The 11884-nt window shown below is 31.6% G+C and overlaps 3 protein-coding genes across 4 annotated transcripts; 1 reads left to right on the top strand and 2 right to left on the bottom strand.

Moving 5' to 3' along the window:
* Window positions 1-505: 505 nt before the first annotated feature.
* Window positions 506-3119, bottom strand: LOC130895496 (uncharacterized). 2 transcript variants are annotated; one of them, XR_009059471.1, is made up of 6 exons: window positions 2591-3119; window positions 2031-2234; window positions 1634-1942; window positions 1251-1544; window positions 998-1169; window positions 506-895 (listed from the first exon to the last, which is right to left on the bottom strand). XR_009059471.1 is itself a non-coding variant. In XM_057802820.1 (5 exons), the coding sequence occupies exons 1-5, from the start codon at window positions 2871-2873 to the stop codon at window positions 723-725; spliced, it is 1263 nt and encodes a 420-aa protein (XP_057658803.1). In that variant the 5' UTR covers window positions 2874-3119; the 3' UTR covers window positions 506-722. The 2 variants fall into 2 exon arrangements, 1 of the variants encoding a protein (XP_057658803.1); XM_057802820.1 differs by lacking the exon at window positions 998-1169.
* On the top strand, window positions 3040-6864 carry LOC130895215 (uncharacterized). The gene is made up of 4 exons (XM_057802405.1): window positions 3040-3074; window positions 3461-5186; window positions 5259-5502; window positions 6677-6864. The coding sequence occupies exons 1-4, from the start codon at window positions 3040-3042 to the stop codon at window positions 6862-6864; spliced, it is 2193 nt and encodes a 730-aa protein (XP_057658388.1).
* Window positions 6865-7491: 627 nt separating this feature from the next.
* On the bottom strand, window positions 7492-10509 carry LOC130894885 (trypsin-like). The gene is made up of 2 exons (XM_057801908.1): window positions 10364-10509; window positions 7492-8246 (listed from the first exon to the last, which is right to left on the bottom strand). The coding sequence occupies exons 1-2, from the start codon at window positions 10407-10409 to the stop codon at window positions 7540-7542; spliced, it is 753 nt and encodes a 250-aa protein (XP_057657891.1). The 5' UTR covers window positions 10410-10509; the 3' UTR covers window positions 7492-7539.
* Between the last annotated feature and the right edge of the window lie 1375 nt (window positions 10510-11884).

The raw sequence follows: 11884 nt of genomic DNA, 5'->3' as shown, positions 1-11884 counted from the left end.
TTTCCAAATCAAGTTGAGTTTGATAATCAGTGGGTGGTACCATACTCACCACTACTTTCAAAAACTTACAAAGCTCATATCAATGTTGAGCTTTGCAGTTCTGTTAAATCAATTAAGTATATTTGTAAATATGTAAACAAAGGCAGTGATTTGGCCATATTTGAAGTACAAAACATAAATAAAAATGACGAAATAGCACGATACCAAATGGGCAGATACATTAGCAGCAATGAAGCTATTTGGCATATTCTCAGCTTTCCCATCCACGAAAGAGATCCTGCTGTCCAACCCGACTAGAATTTTGGGAGGGGTTCAGCTAGGGCCCTCACGAGGCTAGCCACACTGCCTCGTGGGGACCTCATGATGCTGCCTCATAGGGCGCACAAAGGGTATATAACGCCTTGCCTCATTCGTGCATCATTATGTATACCGCATGTGGACCTCATAAGGAAAATTAACTGTTACCCTATTTGAAAATTTTCAGGGAAATTAACCGAATTTCATTGGCAACATTAAAAATAATGTATTTTAAAATATATATAGATATATCAATTACAAACAATACATTCATAGTCATTACAATCTTAAAATACAATAAGTAATAAAGAACTATTTTTTAAATCAAACTTTCAGAATACAATATAATGCACGGGATAAACTACATAATGTATATTTTACTTTATATAAAAAAGTTACGCAATTAAGAATACTAATCTGAAATACTAGTCTAAATGCTCATTGTCTATTTCACTATTAGCTTCAGCAGGTTTCTTGGAACGAGCAGTTCGTCCACCGTCCCAGTCTTTACAATTATGTAGAGCTGAAGCCATAGCATCAAGAATATTTTGGTCTGGGACATCTTCGCCTGGTTTCGAAAAAACTTTTCTGAGCGTCGCTAAAAAGAAAACATTAATTTAGGACAATTATAAATATTAAATACAATATTTATTAATTATTTGTATTCATTTTGTGAAACTTGAACATTAATTTCACTAACCTTTTATAACTTTAAAAAGACATGTATCCTTGAATACATGTGATTTTTTTTTTGAAGTCTTAACTGGAGCGAACATGAGACCTACATCGCGAGATATACAATATCTTAATAATTCGCCAAAATTCCTAGTTATGGGTAAGCGTCTATTGACTTTTTGAAGTAATTTCCGAACCTAAACGTATAATTCAATATTCGGTAAGTATTCAAATCGTTAATATTATAATAAAAACTTTTTTTAAACATGAATACTTACGAATTTTTTTGTGAAAATTCTTATCTTTTTCAAGTTTTTCATCGAACTGATCAAAATCTATTTTTGTTTTACATGGAAGTTTTATTTCAGCATTTTCATCATCACTATCGACTTCAATATCTGTGTTATTGATATTATTCTTTGTTAATTGATGCTGAATCTCAATAATTTTTCCACTTAACTGTCCAATTTGTAAAGATAATGAATTATATTGACTATTGAGTTTAGTGAATTTCTCCGATATTTCATTTGAAAAAGTCTTAAAGCGGGCATCAATCATACGATATAACTTTTCTGTAACATAAGAAAAGAATATACTTCGTTTCCCAAATGTTGATAATTATAATTAATAATGCGGTTTCTATTCATCTTTCAATACCTACCAAATTGGTCACCTTCGATTTTTTCAATTGAATGTTGGTTTGTTGACGAGCATAATAATACTGGTTGACAATTCTTATCTAGCTTTTCCATTACATTAGGTGTTTGTGGATTATTTTCATCAATTTTTAAATTCGAATCAGATGTACTGGACGAAGATATGCGAGATCTTTTGATATTTTTTCTGGTAATGATTTTCTTTTTTTTTGATCTAGATGCATCGTAACAATGTTCTTCGTCTGAGTCTGTGGAAGAATAATATCTATCTTGTTTATCTTCTTCTGTTGGTAACTTTTGCGATGATGGCTGAGCTAAAAATTTAAAATATATCATCACCTTTTCGTACTTACAAATATATGTTTTCCAAGTAACAAAATCTATATTTTCATCATAAATTACCTCTATTCACACGTGTTTTTTCACCTAAATCGATGTTGATTTCATTTAACATCTTCAAAGATTCATCTCTGAATGTTTTTCTATTTTTAAAAAAATGCACATCATTAGCAGCCTTTACTTTAGCTGTCTCTTCATTTTGTGTAGAATAAGCAAATGGCTTATATTCCAATTGGATAGCCAATTCATTAGCTTCTTCAAACGTTCCTGAATATTAGAATAATGTACTTAATAAAAAAAATCAATAAAAAATGATAACTGAAAAAAATAGAATTTTAGAACAAAGGAGTTTTTTTGTAATTGTTGCGAAAAAGTTTTTTTTCATTTAAATAATAATTACAGTATTGAAAACTATTTTTTATCACTAAAAATAATATAGTAATCATAATATCATGTTAGACATTGACATTAAAAGTTTTTTTAAGCTAGAAATATTTTTTTAATTGAGGTTGTTAGAAAAATGAATCCAACACAAGAAACATACCTTTGTTCTATTTATCTTATTTTCTCAGAGTATATAAATTCGAGATGAAATTAATCAATCGAATAATTTCACAACTTACGAGCTCTTCCTCGGATGTCTACTGAATAAACTGGCCAATCATTTATCGGTTGTTCACAATTCTGTACCATTTTTGATAACGTATCCGATCGCTTTACATCGTATGGTGGAGGCATAAATTTGCACTTGATTGTGTCTGTTTTTTCATCATAAAAAATCCAAGACGATGGCACTATGTCAATATCTTTTTTTTTTTTCTTACCAACAAAAACAACTAGTCTATACTTATAATCTGCAACCACTTCTGATACATCATCATTTGATGTACTATTATCAGTACTCATGGTGATTATTTTTCGAGAATATATCAACTATTTTAATTATATCACTATTTATTAACCTACAATAATTATATGGTTAAGAGTATACACGAACGACTGAACTATATGTACTATGTACACTATGTGTACCTGAGCATGCGCAATACGATGTACATAAACGATATACTTTATGCAATACGTTCTAAAATATTGCAATTTCGTAAGGTAAATCCGATAAGACAACGATTAACAATTATTACAATTCATGAACAATTGTACTATTAACAATTAGTAGTAGTAGTAGTAGTAGTAAAGTAACAATTGTGACAAGTTTAATTTTACCAAAAATAGTATATTTGATATTTGTCAAATCGAGCCCTCATGGGGTAGACGAGGGGATTGCCCATCTCTTTAAAATACCATATATGTGTTAGGTTTACCCTATAATATCCTTATGGGAAACTCATACGGCATACCTCACTTCAATATTTATAATTTTTTCCGTGAGGTGCTCATGAGGAAGTTGCGGGGAAATCCCTCAATCGGCATGCCCCCCATTTGCCACATGAGGCCCACACGCTATATAAGGCATGCCCCCTCATAAATTCTAGTCGGGAACATCTGGCAATACATCTTGAAAACGGTCAACGTGTATACTTTACTGGAGAAAATGTTCTCCAAAGAGCGTTCGAAGCTCCGAAAACGACTCTAACTGAATTTTTTACATTGTGTCAAAAACCTGATGTTTTTGGCCAATTCGCGAAGACATTGGTGTATGGTGATGTTCCACGTTACTTCACATGGAACAAATCCAGTAAAAAATGGGAGCCACGGAAACAAGGAAAACCACATCCTTCCATTACAGGCATATTCAAAGCTAAGACATTGGGGAGACTTTACACGGTACATCCAAAGCAACGTGAGTGCTTCTATTTACGTTTGTTATTGGTGAATGTTCCCGGACCAACGTCTTTTGAATTTTTACGAACAATTAATGGTCGAGTATTCAATACATACCAGGATGCATGTCGTGAACTGCAATTGCTAGAAGACGATAACCATTGGGACTTAACGCTTGCTGATGCTGCGTTGACATCAACACCGAATAACATTCGTCAGTTGTTTGCAATTATTTTGACGACATGTTATCCCTCGCAAGCACAAACTTTGTGGGAAAAATATAAAAATTGTATGACAGAAGACATCTTGCACCGAATTAGACAAACAAATCAATGCCAAAACATAGATTATACACCAGAGATGTACAATGAAGCATTGGTCTTGATCGAGGATTTATGTGTTCTTATTTCAAATTTACCACTTAATCATTATGGTATGCCATCACCTAATCGTCCAGCCACCGACTTAGTCAATACCGATTTACAACGAGAAAAGCAATATGACCATGGAAGTTTAGCAACAATTATCATGAACAGTGAACCATTACTGACAGCAGAACAAAAAATTATTTATGATCGGATTATGCTGGCTGTTGCTGCTGAACAAGGCGGTTTTTTTTTCTTGGATGCACCCGGTGGAACCGGTAAGACATTTTTAATATCGTTGATTCTTGCCAAAATACGGTCGCAACAAAAAATCGCATTAGCAGTAGCATCGTCAGGCATTGCGGCTACTTTACTGGATGGTGGGCGAACAGCACATTCAACATTCAAGCTGCCATTGGACGTTCATAATAAACCAGATGCAATGTGTAACATCAAAAAGAATAGTGGAATAGCTGCAGTGTTGCGAAAGAGTTCTATAATAATTTGGGATGAGTGCACAATGGCACACAAATATTCACTTGAAGCATTAAACAGAACTATGCAAGATTTAAACAGCAATAATAGACTTTTCGGTGGTGTTATCTTACTTTTGTCTGGTGACTTCCGGCAGACCTTACCGGTTATACCTCGCTCAACTTTCGCGGATGAGATTAATGCATGTTTGAAACAATCATTCTTATGGCGAAGTGTTGAAACACTTCGATTGACCATAAATATGCGAGTACAATTGCAAAATGATCCATCAGCACAAATATTTTCCGAACAACTACTAGATATTGGGAACGGTAAAATAGAACTGCAACCAAATACGCAATGCATTAAACTACCAGACAATTTTTGCACTGTTGTTCAGGATAAAAATGAATTGATTCAGAGTATTTTCCCGGATATACAGAATAATTATTTGAATCATGAATGGCTCAGTCAACGGGCGATTTTGGCAGCCAAAAACGTTGATGTTGACGAAATTAACTTCCAGATACAACAGTTGTTACCAGGCGATCTGATGTCTTTTAAATCAATCGATACTGTTGTTGATGAAAATGAAAGTGTAAATTTTCCGATTGAATTTTTAAATTCATTAGATATACCTGGAATGCCACCACATAATCTTCGATTAAAGATTGGTTCCCCTATTATTCTCCTCCGTAATTTGAATCCGCCTCAATTATGTAACGGTACGCGTTTGGTCATCAAAAAGATCACCGGTAACATTCTTGAAGCAACCATTTTGGCTGGGAAGTTTAAAGGAAAAGTGGTTTTGCTGCCACGTATTCCGATGATACCATCAGATTCTACCATACCCTTCAAAAGGCTACAGTTTCCAATTCGTTTAGCTTTCGCCATGTCTATAAATAAATCTCAAGGTCAAACAATGTCCATTTGTGGTTTAGATTTGGAAAATCCATGTTTTTCTCATGGGCAACTATATGTTGCGTGTTCACGTGTTGGGAAACCGTCGAATCTATTTGTGTTAGCTAAAGACAGGTTAACCAAAAACATTGTGCACCGATTGGTGTTAAATTAAATTGAAATTGAAAGTATTTATAATTCAAAAAAAGAGACATTAATGTTTAAAAGTTTAAGACTGTCTGCCTTGCCTACCTCATTCATGATGTTTAAGCGTCACATGTTATTTACTGTATTATACTGTAATATACTTATTTAATAAATCTGATAAATTTTTATTTTGTATTGATTTCTGATTAATATCAAGTGTAAGAACATTTTAATTAATTGTGTTCAACGTACTTCCCCTTCAAATCTCAATCCAGTGAATTTGTATACCACCATCAACATTTTCGTCTTTGTTCGTAAATAATTTCATTGTACTAAAGGGTTATAGTAGTAGAAAGTCAAATAAGGAGATCACCATTTTTTTTTTTCAAATACCATCTGTGTAAATAAGCATAGTGGACTCCGTGTCTGATGTTCTTTTATCGTTCCTCTTAGATTGTTTACTATAATGTAATATAACAAAAACTTCAGCCACAGCAACGCGTGGCCGGGTCAGCTAGTAAAAGAAAATTTTATAGTTTGCAACCATAGAACAGATCGCATCTACAAAGACGATGTTGATCGCGAAAGAATCAAAGAAATAATAATGTTGAAACTTAAATTGGGTACAATCCTTATATTAAAAAATCTTATCCTTCACAGACAGAGGCAGAACCCGAAGAAAAAATGACTTCGAAAAGTTGAAATTAGTACCGATGTCTGTGAATCAATTTCCAAACAATAAAAAGTTAGGTTAAGTTAATTTAGTAAGAAACTTTTAGTTAATGCTACTTATGTTTAGCTATGTTAATTTATTTGAATTTGGTTTCATTTTCAACAGATTTTTAATAACTAATTAGTAAAACAAAACTAATAAATAAACAATTAAATTTATTTATTATGAAAACGTCCAATTTCAAAAGAAATTTACGGTCAAAGCAAACTGTCACCTGTCAATATAAATCTAGAAATAATACCTCCTCGAATTATTTCTCAACAGTTGAAAATTAAAAATAAATTTGACAACGATGTATTCGGTTATAGATCGCTCGAGGGGGTTGCCATGGCGACGGATAATACCTGTTGAAGATGCGTACGTCATCGGGGGTATTGACGTCACGCAGACACATGTTTGCCCTTGCGAAGCTGCTGCTGCTAGAAGCGCTGATTTCGTATTGTCAACTTATCCCGTTAACGAGTTCTCAATATATTCAACAGAATTTATCTCATAAAATATAACACACGACATGTTTTATCCGAAAGTGACACGCTAGAAATTTGGGATAATGACGTATCAACCCATCAACGTCTTTTAATTAGCTTTCACTCTATGTTTATTCCAAGCGATGTTAACGTTTTCCAATCACAGCGCGATAATGTTATTTCAAAGTCTAGGTCAGATTGGATTTCTAGTGAAAACTCCAGAGAAAAGCGGCGTTGCTACGGCAACCGACGCTTTGACGTCATTATCAGTCGATAGCTCGTCTCCGGTATCTTGACGTCACCCAGAATATGCTGTGAAAATACCAAAGCTAACCGGCAAGACGACCTTGAATATTCTTTTCGATGTATTTTTCTTGAACTGTTATTTTATATAGTTCCGAAATTGTAAGCTACATTTCAAATTTGTAATTATGTAGTCAATTAACGAACGTAACCTAGAAAATTGACATTAACAATATTTGAATCAACAGCAGTTGAAAAAATAAAAAAGAAGAATCTATAAATTGTTTTGTGACGTTAGCCGCATAACTAATCCATGCCGTGCGGTGTCACTACGATTTCTGTAACATTAAATCGAACTTCGCTTTTTAATTTATCTATGGTCGCTATAGGTTCATAAAAGAATTAAGTATATACCATATTTAAAGTATTTATTGCGATTTTATTCCAAAAAATAATTTATTTTAATAGGACAGAGGACATATTTCATAATCAGTTATATTACTAGCACTTAAAATCCATTTTTTATAGGTAGATATTTGAGTCATAACAGTAGGACTTTTCCCGCATGAATCGGACCATAGAATAATACCTTTCAAACAATTATCTACGATGGCTTGACCGCCGAAATCCCCTGCGCAAGCGCTGATATGTTCTAAGTTTGAAATACCAGCGCAAAACATATATAACGTAATATTTGGAAAATCTAGATAACATTCACTTCTGGAAACCGCCGAAACTTCACCCATCTGTAATACATCGGAATAGCTCCCATCTGGTTCCATTGCGCCCCAACCAATCAAAGCTACCTCTGCGTTTACTGTAACATCACTAATATCTTCAAAAGGCAACATAGCTGGACGTAAATTATCATTTAATTGAATGCTTGTAGTAAAATGAAGTAAAGCTATGTCATCTTCGTGAGTTTGTCTATGGTAATTTGGATGTATTATAAAAGATTCAACATTCACTTTAACACCTGAATTTGATGCAAAATTTGTCGTACCCCCTTGTACTGATAAGTCGGTAGAATGAACGTCAAGACAACTTGCAGCTGTAAGAGCCCAATTTTGGTTTATCAAAGACGCGCCACAAAAATGGATATCTTTATATCTCAACGATAGTTGGGATTTGTAGAGGTTGATGTCAGTGTCTGTCCCTCCTGAAATTGCTGTAAACCAAAAAGTGAATTTACTATTAGAAATAATTACTAATAATCATGAAAGATATTTGAAATTTTTCACTATTGAATCATTTCGCTAAAGTACGGCGACATCTACTAGTCAATAGCCGTATAAAACACTACAGGTAACTGTAACTTTTATTCCTATTGTTCTTAATTAAAAGTGAATTAATATATTTCGAGTTTATATCTAGTACAGTCTCTAAACTTAGACATTCAGATCCAAAATCAAAATGTTAGTTTCTTAATCTTAAATACTCAAAATAATTACTAAATTATAAGTTTCCAATTCTCAAGTATGGCGACATCTACTAGTCAATAGCCGTATATTTCACTACAGGTGACTGTAACTTTCATATTTTATTCCTATTGTTCTTATTTAAATGTGAATTAATAGATTTCGGGTTTATTTTTAGTGAAGTCTCTAAACTTAGCCATTCAGATCCGAAATTAAAATCTTGGTTTCTTAATCTTAAATACTCAAAATAATTACTAAATTATAAGAAATTTGTACTTCTTAAGTGTGGCGACATCTAGTACTTAATAGCCATATATTATGTTATAACGTGTAGATTACATCAATTATTTATATTAATCATACAGATAACTGTAATTTTGATGCTGTTATAAATGTTATGAAAAGAGTACAAATTCGCCATATTTTATCCGTAATACTATAAATAAATTTACGCTTGATTATATTTCAGCTTTATCAATAGTTTATGTCTAGTACAGTCTTTAAACTTATACATGCGGATCAGAAATTAAAGTGTAGGTCTCTTCTATACTTGAAACAATTACTAATAATCATAAAAATTATTGTACCGAAATGTAGCGACATCTACTACTATTCGTATATTACACCGTAACGTGTAGATCTATATGATAGAGCTTACTGTAATTTTACAGTCCTCTGTATAAATTGTTTGAATTAATGTAACTTATACGTTACAGCATTGAAAAGTAGATGTCGCCACACTTCAATAAACTGATTCAATCTTGAATAATAAATTTGAAAAACGATAAATTTTTTATCCTCTCCTCTCTTAAGGAAGAGATGATTTATAATTTTATGTTATTCTAATAAATTTTCGAATTTTGATACAGTACCGCCATCTCACGCTTACTCTCTATAAGGAAATATGTAATTACTTTATTTCCGTCTTATTGAAAGTTTGAAAGTAAATATAAAGCATAAAACAAGAAGTGAGAAGTTGCTTATGACTACTCATGGAAAAGGCACAAAAAAAGAGGAATTTAAGTGAAGAAAAACAATAGGAAAAACATATAAGAATGGAATGAATACTCATTAATTCAACTGCTAAAAGTGTATTGCTAAAATTTGCTTTTTTAAAGAAATCAAACTGTAAAATTAGACAATTTCAGATAGCCGGTAGGTAGTGAGTCAAGCACGATAATATTCGCAACTCTCAACAGTCTCATCTTACAGTAATTTTAACATGGCTGGGCGGATAATCTACGGATTGAGCCTATTATGAAAAAGAAGAAAAACATATAACAATTATAGCCTTACTTTTCTGTGAAATCTCAATTATTTGATTTTCATTTAATTCTACGCCCTATTTAATTTTACTCAAATCAGATGAATTGAGATATTTACCTCGCCCCTTGCCGATGCAACACAACCATTGTTTTGTGGAAATAACTCACAAGAAGCAAAAATTCTGGTATTTTAATACACAATTTATAATACAGAGAGTATTCAGTGCAATAAATAATTATTTATTGTTACTTCACATTTGTATTGACAAGTGAATTTTAAGTGAGAATACAGTATAATATCATCTCTATTTGAATTAAATCAGATCATTAGCAAAAGGAAAGTTATAAATGATATGGAACATTTTAAATTGAGCTCTCCTATTATTATTAGATGAATCAGACGCAGAAGAGCATTAAATTCATTTTCTCATTATTTTTCTGGGGATATATATATAATCGAATTTGATCGAGAAATTAGGGTCGATTTACCCTAGCAGGAGGTAATGGATATTTAGCATCTAAGTTTGAAGATACAGTGGCTATTTCATCAATTTTTGTAACCTAAGAGTACTTCATTTAAATTGAATAATTTTATAACTTACCTTGAGTAGACGCAATTATTGTTAAAAATATATACAGGTTCATCATATTGATGCTTTTACTTAAAGAAAGCAAGTCAACTTATGAAATAATTTATTTTTTCAATTGTACGAAATATTAATTTGCCATAAATTTAATTTATAGAGAAGATTATTAGATATAAATATATTGGGACTCGAGTGTGTCAGAAAAGGAATTATAAGGATTATATTATGATAAATAAATAAGGTAATAAATAATAAAGTAACTGTAAAGTTTTGTTCACTGTATTTTTACTACATTGGCGTGCTTACAAGTACCAACATACATACACAGCAGTTATATTAAACAAAAAATATTATAACCTCTTCAAGGAAACAAAACATTATAAATTGATTCCTTTTTGGTTACATACCTATGGTCATTATGCATACTTGTTAATTATAATTTATTATTCCATAATGTTTAGTATGAAACCAGTAAAACACTTTATACTTATTGCGTTGTCATTATAAAGTATACAAATTTCCAAATCTACTTTCAAGTCAGTGAAAGTTATTTTTATATGATATAGTGAATATCTTTTATTATTATTATTTATTATTATATATTGAACAGATATTTCTTAGTTGGTAACTATGTTCAAAACAAAATTACTTTTTCGTAGGGTGAATGTTATTAGTTTGTAATCAGTAGCCAAAGGGCTTTTAATTCGTGTATCAAATTAAGGGACTTCTGTTTATGGGAAACCAAAAAACATACCCTAAGATAGTTTTATACTTCAAATGTTTTCTATTGCAATTTGTAAAATCAATTTCCAAAAAATGATTTTCACACAAACGATAATTTGATTTTCAACATTAAATTTTACAAAAAGTTTCCCATTTAGAAACACACCAGGAGAGCATTTGGGAAATCGAAAAAATGTTTATTTATCTTTCTTTCTATATATTTACTATTGCAGCCTGGAAATTTACATCCATACTTTGCTCTGTCACCTACCTTCAAGTCCATCTTGAAATAATCGAATGATCGAATTATATTTTGGAATAATTTGAAACTGGATTAAGCTATGTTTGTGTACATTCAAATTCAAGATCAACTTTGATATAGTTGGAAAATAATAAGACTTGATAAATAAAATTTCACGGTTTCTGAAATATTATATTGGTTATTGCTGATTGATTTTATAGAAAAATTTTAATTAACGGTTACAAAGATATGGAAAAAAAAGTTACCGAAGTCATAAAGAAATGCGATCAACTTTGACAGACTGTTATCTTGAAAAATAAAGGTAAAATAATCAAATTTTCATGGTTTATAAATAAATATGTTAGCTATAGGTAAAAAATTTAAATGAAAGGTTTGGAAGATATGGACGAAAAGGTGAGAGGAATATGACGGTTCTCTTTTCACTTTTAGTAATTTATGACTATTAAATATGAATAATAACTGGCCTAAGAGTCCAAGAAACATTCAATCAATGAATGTTAACTAATCGATTTACATATTTAAAAATTTTGAAGTGGTTTAAGACAAAGTGG

This window comes from Diorhabda carinulata, chromosome 6 (assembly GCF_026250575.1).
Source record: "Diorhabda carinulata isolate Delta chromosome 6, icDioCari1.1, whole genome shotgun sequence".
Classification (NCBI taxonomy): Eukaryota; Metazoa; Arthropoda; class Insecta; order Coleoptera; family Chrysomelidae; genus Diorhabda; species Diorhabda carinulata.
Note: the sequence above shows the minus strand (reverse complement) of the source record. Positions and strands in the feature narration are given on the sequence as shown.